General features: G+C 65.5%; 1 protein-coding gene across 11 annotated transcripts in view; it reads left to right on the forward strand.

Moving 5' to 3' along the window:
- The first annotated feature begins 603 nt into the window (after positions 1-603).
- Positions 604-13,208, forward strand: part of TLE2 (TLE family member 2, transcriptional corepressor) — a 38,738-nt gene continuing 26,133 nt past the window's right edge. The window contains exons 1-21 of one of the 11 annotated variants that reach the window (XM_065042168.1): positions 604-701; positions 1,677-1,799; positions 2,408-2,556; positions 2,767-2,894; positions 3,217-3,280; positions 3,729-3,773; positions 6,299-6,361; positions 6,537-6,611; positions 6,946-7,141; positions 7,526-7,542; positions 7,883-7,987; positions 8,105-8,149; positions 8,262-8,417; positions 8,546-8,941; positions 9,014-9,090; positions 9,298-9,547; positions 10,335-10,582; positions 10,765-10,912; positions 10,986-11,136; positions 11,231-11,307; positions 11,537-12,166. In XM_065042168.1, the coding sequence (XP_064898240.1) occupies positions 3,278-3,280; positions 3,729-3,773; positions 6,299-6,361; positions 6,537-6,611; positions 6,946-7,141; positions 7,526-7,542; positions 7,883-7,987; positions 8,105-8,149; positions 8,262-8,417; positions 8,546-8,941; positions 9,014-9,090; positions 9,298-9,547; positions 10,335-10,582; positions 10,765-10,912; positions 10,986-11,136; positions 11,231-11,307; positions 11,537-11,644 (2,160 nt within the window). In that variant the 5' untranslated portion in view covers positions 604-701; positions 1,677-1,799; positions 2,408-2,556; positions 2,767-2,894; positions 3,217-3,277 and the 3' untranslated portion in view covers positions 11,645-12,166. Of the gene's footprint in view, positions 702-1,001; positions 1,302-1,676; positions 1,800-2,407; positions 2,557-2,766; positions 2,895-3,216; positions 3,281-3,728; positions 3,774-6,298; positions 6,362-6,536; positions 6,612-6,945; positions 7,142-7,525; positions 7,543-7,882; positions 7,988-8,104; positions 8,150-8,261; positions 8,418-8,545; positions 8,942-9,013; positions 9,091-9,297; positions 9,548-10,334; positions 10,583-10,764; positions 10,913-10,985; positions 11,137-11,230; positions 11,308-11,536; positions 12,167-13,208 lie in introns of those variants that run through there. The other 10 variants (XM_065042159.1, XM_065042160.1, XM_065042167.1 and 7 more) reach the window with 10 other exon arrangements.

Below are 13,208 nucleotides of genomic sequence, written 5' to 3' on the forward strand. Positions count from 1 at the left end.
CGCAGCTGCCGCTCTTCGAATGTTTTATTTCCTGCTCTGTGTAAGCCCGGATTGACCTGCAGGCAGCAGAAAACATCGAACAACCCATCTCCCTGAAAGGAGAAAAACACCAGAAAACCCTTGAGAGAAACCCAGAGGGTTGTACGGACCCCAGCGCACTGTCTGGAAACACGGGGGGCTCTGGGGAGGAGGGCGGGCAGGACTGGGGGGGGTGCTGGGGCTGGCAACGTGGGGGTCCCTTTCCGCAGCTCAACCAGCCACCCACGCCTGAGTTTTCCCAGGGAAGCAGCTCTGCCGTGGAGCAGCGTCCCGCGGGGCTGCGGGCGCTGCCGGGGGGGCCGGGGTGCTGGCAGCTCCACATCTGGGCCAGCTGGATGCCAGACCCCTGTGCCGGCGGGTGGGGGGAATGTGTGGGGGTCCCTGCCGGGGAGCGGGCCGGGGGCTCCGGGGGCCGTGGGAGAGGCTGGGCCCGGGGAGGAGGAGAAGGAGGAGGAGGATGCTCCCGCCATCACATGACGCAGGGAAATCTCGGTGAACCGAGACCCGCAGCCCCAGGGGAGGATTTCGTGTTTCGTTTCTTTTCTTGATTAAGGAAAATAAAAAGGGGGGGGGGGGGGGGGGGGTAGCGGAGAGTGCAACGGGGGACAACGACTTCTTGTGTTTAGTGTTTACTCAAAGCAAGGCCGGAGCAGCAGAGCGGGGTGAGCGGGAAGGGGTGCGGGTGGGGCGGGAGGCGCAGGCCGCTCGGTGCGAACCGAACCGCTCCGTTCTGCGGGAGCAGCGGGGACGGGGGGGGGTCCCGCCGCGGGGCCGGGGCTGGAGCACGGGGCTGCCGCTGGGGGGCGGCCCGGGAGCTGCCCCCGCCGTGCCCGCCCTCCCGGGGCTCCCCCGGGGCTCCCCGGTGCCCCCGCCCGGCACCGCACGGGTTAACGCCGCTCCCCGCCCGAGCCGCCCCTTATTTGGCTGCTCAGCCTCCCCAGATTGACACCTTCTGCGGCGGCCGGGGCGCTTGGCCAATGGGAAGGCAGCTCGGCGCGCCCCACGTGGGTGGGGGCCGCTCCCGCGGGTTCCCATTGGCTGGCGGCCGGGGCGATTGGCCGCACGGGCCAGGCCCCACGTGGAGCCGGCGCTGGCGCTCGTTCATTGATCGCGCTCCGCAGAGCGGCGGGCGGGGGCGCCGGGCCCGGCGGGGCGGGAGGGGGTGCGGGCCCGGTGCTGCCCGGTGCTGCGGGGCCCGCCGCAGTTCGGCCCGGCCCGCCCCGCCGCACGGGTGCGCGCCCGGGGCCGGGGCCAGCAGCGCGGTGAGTCCCGTCCCGCACCGGTCCGGTTCGGTCGCCGCCGCGCCGGGCTGGGTCTGCTCCGGGACTCCCGCCGGGCGGGGGCCGGACCCGCTCGAGGCTGGGGCGGCGGCGAGGCCGGTCCCTCCCCGCGACCGTACCTGCTGCGGGCGGCGGCGGGGCCATTGTCTGCGCGGCGCGGGGGGGCGCGGGCCGGGGGCGGCGGGGGGTCCTGCGGCGGGCGGGTCCCGCAGGGCCCGGAAGGAGCCCCGGGGTCCCCCGGTCCCCGGGGGGATGCGTGTGGCTCAGCCGGGGTGCGCGGTGCGGGGGGAGCCGGTGCCCCGGGGCTTGACCGGTGAGCGGGCAGCGCCGGGCGGTGACTCCCTGTCTCTCTCCCAGGACCTGATCCGGAGCTGGGGAGCGTCCCCAGGCCCCGTCCTGAGCCTGCATCGGGACCTGGAGCAGCAAGAGGGATCCTGGGCCCGTTTGGTGCTAAAGATGTTCCCGCAGAACCGGCCCCCGGTGAGCCCGCGGTTTGGCCTCGTCCCCTCGGGGCCGTGGGCAGCCAGGCGGTGCGGTGACAGCCGCGCTGGCCTGGTCGCGGCAGGGCCCGCACCCCAAAGCGAGCCCTGCACCTGCCTCACCCCGCGGGACGGGTCAGCCCTGGCCTGACAAGTTGCGCCGAGAGCGCGTAACACATGCAGGAGCATTGTGGCTCTTCACAAACAGCTGCAGAGCCCCAGCACTGCGGGGATTTGGGTTTGCCGACGTGCTGGAAGCCGGATTGTGGTCAGGGCATGACCGTGGGACTGGTGACAAGCGGGTGGGAAGCTCTGCCGTGTGGCACGTGGGTGAGGACAGAGCCCGTGCCGGGGCTGGGCGGGAGGGCCCGAGCGCTGTGTGCTCTGTGCCGCTGGTTGTTCATCCTCCTGTTCTGGCTCAGTGGCTGAACTGGTGCTGAAAAGCTGGAGAATGCTTGCCCTTGGTGCCCGGCTGTCAGCAGGTTCCTCTGCGGTAACGGCCTCCTCCTCCTCCTCCATGTGCTGATCTCCCAAGCGCAGGAAACCCCAGGGGACTCGGGAAGCTCGCTGGCCATGGGCAGTGACCTCGGGGTCCCCTCCTCTGCCTAGGCCCATCTGCAGGCACCCTCGGCTGCCTCGGGAGCTGCTGTCGCTGCCAGCGCCATCCCCAGCACCCCCCAATCCCTCAAGCTGACCTACCCAGAGACACTGGACCGCATCAAGGAGGAGTTCCAGTTCCTGCAGAACCAATACCACAGGTGAGGAGCCACGAGAGCTGGTGTGCCAGCAAGGTCCTGGGCACCCAACGGGTGCTGGCTGAGATCTGGTGTCCGTGCGGGCTGGCGGGAAGCGCCGTCCCGTGCTGCTGCGGGCACTGGTCCATCTGGAGCACGGCTGTGCCAAGCACCACCTTGGGAGCTTGAAATGACACAGCCAGAGGGGGAAACTCGGCTTTCTTTTGCCAAAAGCCCTGGGACGAGGGTGCTGACTTCCAGGGCCCGGCTTCTGGGCTGAGCTGGAGTCATCACTTATCTGATCCGCTGTGCTGCTGGCCGGGATCGCCTCCCCTTCCCCACGCGGTGCTGGGCAGAGCAAGGTTTGAAACGCAGCTCGGCTTTGCAGCTCGCTCCATTTGGGAAGCAGATGCTGGGGAGGGGGTTAAAACTGTGCAGACTGCTTCCCGATGCCTTGATCCCTTTGCTGTCCATCTCCTCTTTATCAGCCCCTTCCCACCCTTTTTCAGGTGGTTTTCTTGGCTTGTGCTGGCAAGTGGGGTTGAACCTGAGAGCAGGAGGCTGGAGCATGGGGTGTGCTGGGACTGCTTGTGCTCTGTCCAGCCCGGGAGACTTTGGGAGGTGGGCAGGGGGTTTCTCCCTCTCCCTCCCTCCCTCTCTCTCCTCTTCTCTTTATTTTTACAGCTTGAAGTTAGAATGTGAAAAGCTGGCAACAGAAAAAACAGAAATCCAGCGTCATTATGTCATGGTGAGTGAGCTGCACCTGAAAGGAGAAGGGCGGCGGGGGGTGTCTCCTCTGAACCATCAAAGGACGCACAGCCCCGGGGATGCTTTGGCTTCCCTGCGTGTTGGCTGTGTGGTTGGGCTCTGAGAGCTGTTCCTGTGCCTGTTACGGCCTGGTTTTCCCCCGGCACGAGCTGTGGTGTTCGAGCGAGCCTGGCTGTCCCCGCGCGCGGTGGCAGGGCCATGGTGGAGCCTCTCCCACATGGACGGCGACTGGGTCCGTTCTGCAGCCGTGTGCCAGAGACACCTCTGCTCCCAGACAACGAGCTGGGGACCATTATCTTTCCCCCTGGCCTGGCCGCAGTGTGGGTGTTCGTGAGCAGGGTGACCCCACACACCAGCACCGGGGAGGAATTTCGGGCTGTGAGTCCCCCTGGGCTCCCCATGCTGATGCTGCCTTCTCTCCTTTGCAGTACTATGAGATGTCTTATGGCCTGAACATCGAGATGCACAAACAGGTGAGTGTCAGCGGCATGGGAGCGTGTTCCAGCTCCCTGTCCCTGCCCCTTCAGGGTCATCCCCACGGAATGCATGGGAAGCATCTCCCTGCTGTGTAGCCCATGAAGCTGTTTGGGGGTTGTGCTCCTCTCCCTGGATGTTGGGAGCTCTGCCCCGCTCCGTGTCGTGGCCTTGGCCCGTCTCAGCTCTCTGCAGACGCGTGCACTCTGCTGTGAGCTGCCATTTGCTCGCTGGCTTTCGGGAGCGTGTTCTCAGCTGGGTTGCGATAAGCTTGTTGCAGCGGGGAGAGAGCAGTGGTGGAGCACTAGTGCTTGCACGACTGTTAACGTTGGTTGTGCGCGGCCACTTGGGGACCGTCATGGAGGAGATGGGCTCCCGCAGAGCGAGGAGTTGTGCCATGTCACAGCAGGGTGACGAGCTCTGGCTCGCTGCCTTTGCAACTGCCCAGTGCCAGCTGGCCCTGGGGCCGGCTCGCCAGGGCGATGAGGAGCATCCCAAGGTGGGGAGCAGCATCGGGTGGGCTCCCCGGGGCCTTGGGGCTGCACATCCCCCCTCGCTGCCTCCCCATCCCTCCCTCCCTCCCTTCCTCCCGCTGCGCCGCGCTCCAGGTCACCAGCTGCTCTGAGACAGAAGGTTTCTTCTCATCTATTTTTAAAGAGGCTGCGGAGGAGCCTGCCGAGGCGTGCTGCAGCCGCGGCCCCTTCCTTCCCGCGCCCGCCGCCTCCGCCAACTGTTGCGCGGGCGCTGGCCCTGGGCTGCCCGGCACACACTGTCACCAGCTCCGCGCCTGCCGGTTAGGGGTTTCTGCCACTCTCGGCGTGTCCCACGGCGTGCCATGCCCCGCGCCGTCCCACCGGGCGATGCCGAGGGTCTGCACGGTCCCCCGCTCCTCTCCTCCGGCTGCTGATTCTCCCCAGCCCTCGCAGGCGTGTGTTTTCTGCTGGTTCCAGGTGCCACTGGCCGCCCGCCAGCGAGCTGTCTGCACTTTTAACAAGGGCCCGTAAGTCTGCTCTGACAGCCAGCGGCCATTGTGTGAAAAATGGGAACCGCCTGCGCGGGAGCCGCGGGTTATCGCCGCCGCGGGGAGATCGAGTCGCCACCTCTCCTCCTCGCTTGCTCGTGGGCACGGGCAGGGCTCTTGGCAGCGCCGCGGGGCGGTGCTGCCCCGTGCCAGCATCCCCGGGTGCCCGCGGCACCGGTGAGGGCAGCGCTGGCACCGGCAAGGGCCGTGGCACAGGGGGGTTTTACCCGGGGTGGGTTTGGAAGGCTGTGGTGATGCAGCTTTCCAGGCAGCCACAGCTCAGCAGGGGAAGCTCAAGACAGGAATGAGCGGGAGACGTTAATCTATTTATTGTTGGTTTGGGGGTGCTTTTTGGTGTGGAAGGGGCCTGTGGCTTTTTATAAAACCACCTCCCCAAGTCAGCCTGGCCTTGGACTTGCTTACCGCGAGCCAGAGGGGAGGTGACGGTGCTGGTGGCTGGGGGGGCTGAAACAGCATGATCATTTTTCATGCTGAGAGCGTTAAAGTGCCAGTAAATTGCACATTAACGAGTGCGAGTGAATTGGAGGCAGCTCTCCCCAAGGAGCTGCTGCCCATCAGTGCATTAGGGAAGAGAATCCATCACTGCCGGCCCCGGGAGACAGCTAAATCCTTCCCAGAACCGCCGGCTGCCAAATCTCCTTGCTCCCCCCGCTTTCTTTCTTTTCTTTCTCTTTTTTCTGCCTCCCTCGGAAGGGGAAGCGAGGGCGGGTGCTGGATTGTTCCTGCTCTCTGTGGGTCTGGCAGAAAGGGGTTGGTGGCTGTTCCAGAGGGCAGCGCAGGGTGTCCCTGGGTCCGTGTCCCAGTGGGGAGATCGGGGACTTGGCTCCATCCCCGGCTATTGGGGCCCTTCAGCCCCAACAAAAGGCTGACAAGAAGCTCTGGGTTCAACCCCAGGGCTGTGGTTGTGGGGCTGGGGGTGGCTGAGCTCTGTGCTCACCCCCAGCCGGGTGGTGCAGCGTGGGGCCGGGGGGTCCTGCCCCGGCCGGGGGGTACAGTGGGGGCACGGCACGCCGCTGCGCTCCCTCCTGCGCTGCTCCTGATTGCCTGTGGCACTCAAGTGTTGCAGCAAAGCAGCAGCTGCGAGGAGAGCACCTCTCCAGGGCTTCCTGCGGCCAGAGAGCGGCAATTAGCGGTTGTGGTGCCGCAGGAGGCTGCGCCGAGGGCGGAGGGAGCCTGCGGGGGCCTGACCCGCGGGGCTGGGAGCTGCATGGGGCTCCACATCCCTGGCAGGGAGGAGGTGGGAGCCCTCTTGGGTCGTGGTGGAGGATGCTGGGCTCGTGTTTTTGGTGTTGGTGGTGTTAAGAAGCAGCTTTCCTGATTTTTCCGCCCCTCCCCGGGGCGTTTCTGCTCCTTGGTGCTGAGCAGCAGCTCCTGGGGCTGCTGGGGTGGTGGTGGTGGGGAGGGGGCTGCCTGGGGAGCCCCCGTGGCGGGTCGGGGGCAGTTCTGCCGCTTGCCCTGAGGACGCTGCCTCTCTGCTGCCAGACGGAGATCGCGAAGCGGCTGAACGTGATCTGCGCCCAGCTCATCCCGTTCCTGTCTCAGGAGGTGGGTGAGCCCGCAGGCTCCGTGCCTGCACACAGAGCTCCCTCGGGGCACGGGGAGCATCCCTGCTCCGGGCCGGGCTGGGGGGGGCTGGCTTTGCCCCATCCCCTGCAGAAACAACGCCCTGCGGGCGCTGGGGTCCCTGCCTGGGGTGACCTGACCCTCCTCTTTCCCGCAGCACCAGCAGCAGGTGGTCCAGGCCGTGGAGCGTGCGAAGCAGGTGACTATGACCGACCTGAACGCGGCGATCGGGGTACGTCAGCCCTCTGCCTGCCACTGTCCCCACACCCCCGCGTTCGCTCGGGGTGCAGTGGTACGGTGCTGTGGGTATGGGGAGCATCCCCCATCCATCCCAGTAGATCCTGTCACAGGGTGGGTGGAGATAGCAGGAGGGACGTGGTGGAGGGATGCGGTGGCCCTCACAGCACGGCTGGGGACACCCTGGGGTCGTGTCCTGCCCCTCCTCACCCAGCTCAGTCCCCGGCTGGTCCAGGGCTGCTGCTGGGCAGGAGCAGCCACTTCCCCCTGCCCAGCAGCCGTCCTGACACAGCCCTTTGCCTCTGCTCTCTCCTCCTGCTGCTCTCCAGCACCAGCTGCAGACCCAGCACCTCTCGCACCACGCTCCCCCCATCCCCTTGACCCCCCACCCCTCCGGGATGCAGCCCGCCAGCCTCGCCGGCATCGGCAGCGCCCCGGGGCTGCTGGCGCTCTCTGGGGCGCTGGGGGCCCAGGCCCAGCTCCTTGCCAAAGATGACCGAGGAGTCCACGACACCGAGCCCCGGGGTGAGTTTGGTGTGACCGTCCTGGCAGCCAGCAAACCCGGGAACCGGTAGTGCTGGGCCCCGGGGCTGCCTCTGTTCCCCATGGGCATCTCCCTGGGGTGGGGGGCGGCTTGTCCCACGCGTGGGGGCTCCTGACCGGACTGGTGGAACGGGGGGCTTGGTGCCTGCGAGGGGTTTGGGTTGGGAGCGTCCCCACCGAGCAGCACTGCTGCGAGGGCAGTGGGACAGGCTGGGGTTCATCCTGCCGCTGGCCTGGCCCTGCCACGGGCACCCCTGCACCGTGGGAGGAGCGGGCGGCTTTCCCGGGGCTCTGGGTGGTGGCACAGTGTCCTTCCTTCCCTCCTCCTCCTCCTCCTGCTGCGCCACTGGGTTGCCACGGCGACAGAGCGGGACCCCGGCCCCGTAAGTGCCTTTTCCTTCTCTTGCACCGTTTCGCTGTGGCTGCGCAGGCTCTGGCCGGGTCCTGGGGCGCAGGCGGCTGCGGGGATGGGTCCTGCTCCCCAGCCGAGGCCTCGCTGCTGGCACAGCTCTGCGGGGGGCAGCGGGTGGGTGCGCTCGACATGGGGACCCCTTCCCCACGGCATGTGGGCAAAACCATCCTGTCCGCTTCGTCACGCCTTGGTGGGAGCTGAAGCCTGAGCTGGCTGCACCGGGGGCTGCACGGGGCCCCTAGTGCCACGGAGCCGGGGCAGCCCCGTGTTGGTGCTGCCTGTCCCAGGAGCCCCTGACTCTGTGTCCCCAGAGCTCCCTGGCGCTGCCCAACGGGGAGCGGGCACGAAGCATCTCCGAGTACCTGAGCAGCAGCAAGAAGAGGAAGGTGGAGGAGAAGGACTTTGTTACAGACTACGTGAGTCCTCAGCTGGGACATCCCTGTCCCCTCTTGTCCTCCCCACACCTCCAGCATCCCAGCTGGGAGTGGGGCAGCCGCAAGCCCCTGTGGCTCCAGCTGTCCTCTGCGTTTCAGGGCAGCGACGCGGACAAAAGCGAAGACAACTTGGTGGTGGATGAGGTCAGTGCGCCGGGGGGCTGGGAAGGGGCAGGGGGGATGTCACAGCTCACTGTGGCCGGGGTGTCCCTGTGCTCCTGCCTGCACTACTGCAGCTGATCCCGTTCCCCCCCAGGACCCGTCCTCCCCGCACAGCGTGCACTCCTACTCGTCCCGGGAGAACGCGGCGGAGAAGGTCCCGCTGGGGAGGAAGGAACCTGTCCCGCTCAGCCCAACCTCCATGGCCTCCTCCAGCAGCACGTCCCCGTCCCGCAGCAAGGATGCGCCCACGGTACGTGTGCTGGGCTGGGCTGCTGTGGAGGGCGAGGAGCAGGGATCAGCTTGCTGGGGGGGACCTGAGGAGACACCCCCGCAGGGCGGAAGCGTGGCTGTCAGGTCTCCCTGCTCTGTTCCCGGCAGGTGGAGAAGGCAGGGACGCCCAGCCTGAAGTCCAGCACCCCCACCTCCCAGGGTGACGCCGCGGCCCCGGGCTCCAGCGCTGCCCAGTTTCGCCCCACCGCTGCCAAGGCCTCCGTGGACTCTCTGGGTGAGCTTGTCCTGAGCACTGGTCCCGCAGCCCCTGTGGGGACGGCCCTTGCCCTGTCCCTTCACGCCGCCTCTCCCCTGGCAGCCCTGGGCCTGAGGAACCCGCTGGGAATGCAGAGCCCCTACTCAGCCGCCTTCAGCATGGCCCACCCCGCGGTTAACGGGGACATGGCCGGGACCGGTGCCTACGGCAGCCTCCACCTCATGTCCCCGCAGCTCAACGGGGCTGCGGCCGCCGTGGGAGCCGGCAGCTACGGGCGCTCCCCCCTGGTGCGTGAACCTCTCGCTGTGGGGATGCGGGGCCGTGGGGTGCGAGCGTCCCTTACCCGCTGTTCCCCGCAGGTGGGCTATGACCCGCACCCCCACATGCGTGTCCCGGGGTTGGCGGCCAGCATGCCCGTGGGGACGTCAGGGAAACCGTAAGTGGGGCTGCCTGCAGCAGGGATGGCGTGTCCGGCAGCGAAGGGCACAGCCTTGGCGGGGGCAGCAGCAGCCCCGCCGTGCCCGGCCAGGCTTCACCGGGCACCGCGCTGCTCCCGGCTCCCAACCGTGCTGCCGGGGTCGGGCACGCTGGGCTGCTCTTCCCCAGGACCCTGAGCTGTTCTCTCTGCTCTGTCCCCTTCCAGCGCCTACTCGTTCCACGTCAGCGCCGACGGGCAGATGCAGCCGGTGCCGTTCCCACCCGACGCCCTCATCGGCTCCGGCATCCCCCGGCACGCTCGGCAGCTGCACACCCTGACCCACGGCGAGGTGGTCTGCGCCGTCACCATCAGCAACTCCACACAGCACGTCTACACTGGGGGCAAGGGCTGCGTGAAGGTGTGGGACGTGGCGCAGCCGGGCACCAAGACCGCTGTGGCTCAGCTGGACTGCCTGGTGAGGACGGGCTCGTTTCCCTGCACTGTGTCATGGTGACGGTGTCTGGGTTCCCCGTCAGGGACCTCAGGGGCGCTGGGGGTGTCTGTGCACTGAGCGGAGTCTCTGTGTGTGTTTCTAAGTGGGGCTGGGATGGGGCTGCTGGGGTGGGATGGTGGTTCCATGATGCCAGCGTGCCACCCTGCACCACCCATCTGTTCTGAGTGTCCCAAGCTGTTGGGGGCCTGTACAGCACCCCCCTCTTGGCATTGATTTTTCTGACTTAAAATGAACCTTTGCCATTGTCAACCCCCTGGCCAGATACTTCGTATGGGCTGCAGTCACATGGGCTGAAGCATCACTGATGCAGCTCTGTCCTTGTTTCTGCTTTTGCTTGTGTGAGTCTGGCTAGAGGGAGAACTCCTTTTAAAAATAAATGAAATGGTCTGTCAGGCCTCAGCTCACCAGAGCCAGACTGGAAGCACAGCCATCACCTGAGAGTATTTTTAACCTGTGTTCTTTGAGGTTTATTGTAAATGGGCTGCCGGAATCGGTGTCCCTGTGCCTGCTTTGAACAGCTCAAACCCAAGTCCTCTCCTTGACTTGCCGGCCTTGGGGCCTGGGCAGCCTGACAAATATTCCTGGATGGTGCTGACCTTGAAGATACAGATGCATAAGCAAGGAAATGACTGAGTCATGATCATTTCAAGCTGCATCAGAAATTCGGAAGCAGGGAAAAATGGTGTTTTAGTGCTCGGAGCTATGGGCTGTTGAAGGGTTTAACGGGGTCCTCCCTCCTGCACCCCAGAACCGCGACAACTACATCCGCTCCTGCAAGCTGCTGCCCGACGGCCGGAGCCTGATCGTGGGGGGAGAGGCCAGCACCCTGTCCATCTGGGACCTGGCGGCCCCCACGCCCCGCATCAAGGCCGAGCTCACCTCCTCCGCCCCCGCCTGCTACGCCCTGGCCATCAGCCCCGACGCCAAAGTCTGCTTCTCCTGCTGCAGCGACGGCAACATCGTGGTGTGGGACCTGCAGAACCAGACCCTGGTCAGGTGAGCCCGGGCAAGGGCGGCGCGGGCAGGGCTGCTCCGAGCTCTTGGGGCCAGGGACCGCTCGGTCCCCACAGTCTGACCCGGGCCACGGGACAGTCCCTGTCCTCGCAGCCGGGGTTTCACACCGCGGATGCTGTAGCCCTGACGGCCGTGCCCTCCCCAATCCGTCCCCACTTCCCCAGGCAGTTCCAAGGCCACACGGATGGCGCCAGCTGCATCGACATCTCCAATGATGGCACCAAGCTGTGGACGGGGGGGCTGGACAACACGGTGCGGTGCTGGGACCTGCGCGAGGGGCGGCAGCTGCAGCAGCACGACTTCAGCTCCCAGGTAGGGCCGGGCTGACGGGAGCTCCGCGGGGCCGGGAGCGGCTGGCGCTGCCCGAGCCCCTCTGTCCCCCCAGATCTTCTCCCTGGGGTACTGCCCCACGGGAGAGTGGCTGGCCGTGGGCATGGAGAGCAGCAACGTGGAGATCCTGCACGTCACCAAACCCGACAAGTACCAGCTGCACCTCCACGAGAGCTGCGTCCTCTCCCTCAAATTCGCCTCCTGCGGTAGGCGAGCTCTGTGTTTTCTGCTTGGGCTGCGTGCGGCCCCAGATGGGTCCTTTTGGAGTCCCGAATGCTGACCCATTTTCTCCCGCCCCAGGGAAGTGGTTTGTGAGCACGGGGAAGGACAACCTGCTGAACGCCTGGCGCACGCCCTATGGCGCCAGCATCTTCCAGGTGTGCAGCCTTCGGCTTCGGGGAGACGTTCCTCTGGCTGCGGTTGTGCAGAGTGGGGACTGCCCCGTACAACCCAGCTGTAAATGTATCTTGGCAATAATCAGCCCTGTACACAAACTCGTCCCTGCAGCCTCCCTGGGCACAACTTGGTGCCCCAAGGCCATGGGGTGGGAGTGGGACCTCACCTGGGGCTGCTGCTCATGCTCACCCTGTGCCCTCCTCTCTCCAGTCCAAGGAAACCTCCTCCGTCCTCAGCTGCGACGTCTCCACGGATGACCAGTTCATTGTGACCGGCTCGGGGGACAAGAAAGCCACAGTTTACGAGGTCATTTACTGAGACTACGAGAGGTGCCAACTGCGGGGGGGCCCACGCCGCGTGGACCCGCAGACATCCCCGCGATGGATGGACGGACGGACGGGCGGGCGGGCTCTCCCTGCCCTCCCGCTGACTTCCCAAAGAACGTGCAGCCCGTGGCCACGGCGGCCGAGCCTGGGGCGAGCGGCGAGGGCTGGGGTGGCCATGGGCCCACGCCAGGCGTCGCGCGGGGAGGCGGCCGCTGCTGCTCGCAGCAAAGTGCCCGGGGAATTTCTCCTTGTTTTGTTCTTTATTTGTTGGTTTGTTTCTAAATCTGGACTGAGGGAGCTGGGGAGACGGGGGGGCGGGTGGGTCCGGTGGTGTTAGGAATTTTGGTTGGTTGGTTTTAACTTTTTGTTGTGTTTTGTTGGTTTGGTTTGGTGGGGTTGTTTTGGTTTTTTTGGTTAAGGTTCGGGGCCAGGCTGGGGAGGATGGTCTCTGTCCTCATGTCCCTCTGTGCCTCCTCCTAGGCTGTATTTAATAATAAAACCAAACAAAACAGCACAGCAGCGCCCTGTCCCGGTCCCGTGCGCGGTGACAACCCCGCTGCTGTGTCCCCATTGTCCCTGCAGCTGTGGGGAGAGGCCGGTGCTGGAGGAAGCGGTTTTGGAAGGAAGCGAGATGGGAGCAGCCGGCGCTGGTTTATCGGTCTGGCATCATGCCAGCGCGGCCGTGGGGAAGCGGCGCTGGGGCCGCGGGCTGGGGAGCGCGGCCGTGGTGAGGGACGGAGGGGACGCCGGGGGCTGCGCCTGGACCTGGTGCCGTGGGGGGGCTGAGCTGGCCTGGCAAGGGAGGTTGTGCCCGGACACACGGGTGGGAATCCCCTCCGTGGGCTGTTTTGCTGCGGTATTCAGCCCTGCAGACACGGGCAAACCCGCTGCTCGGGCAAGGTTGTAATTCCCCCTTCTTCAGATGCGGATACATCGCCCGGCTGGAGACAGGCACATTAAAGAGTCATTTACTAGGCACAAGTGAGTTTGTGTTCCCCTGGATTGGGATTTGCCAAGATCGCACCATAAATTAGTGTGTTTCCTGGAAGAATGTAAGAAGAGTAAAAAAAAATAATAATTTAAAAAAAAAAAAGAGATAAAGTGGAACATTTTGTAGACAACATAAAAGCCAATAAAGGAAGATTTCATTTCCCTCTGGGAAGGGAGGGACGGTGAGTTGTCGCAAAGAGGAGAAGGCAGCGCAGGGCTGAGGGCCAAACCCTTCAGCATCCCATTGTCCCCTGCTCTCCCCAGCGTGGCAGCAAGGTGACAAGCCTGGCAGGGAACGCCAGCCATGCTCCGGTGCCCCCCAGTATGGGCAGAGCTCACCAGTGGGGCAGGACACGGCGAGGGGACAGCGGTGACCTGGTCCGGTCTCCTGCACACACCAGTTACAAACTGCATCTCGCTGCCCTTGTGCAGAGCCTGAGCGAGGGCGGCTCAGCTTCCCAACGTGTGACGAGGGGACCAGGACGCTGATCAGCTGGGGGAGTCTGTCTACCCTGTTCTCCAACCCCAATTCTGCAGGGACATAAAGCCTGCCTGCACTATTAATA

The sequence above is a fragment of the Columba livia genome, chromosome 27 (genome assembly GCF_036013475.1).
Source record: "Columba livia isolate bColLiv1 breed racing homer chromosome 27, bColLiv1.pat.W.v2, whole genome shotgun sequence".
Lineage (NCBI taxonomy): Eukaryota > Metazoa > Chordata > Aves > Columbiformes > Columbidae > Columba > Columba livia.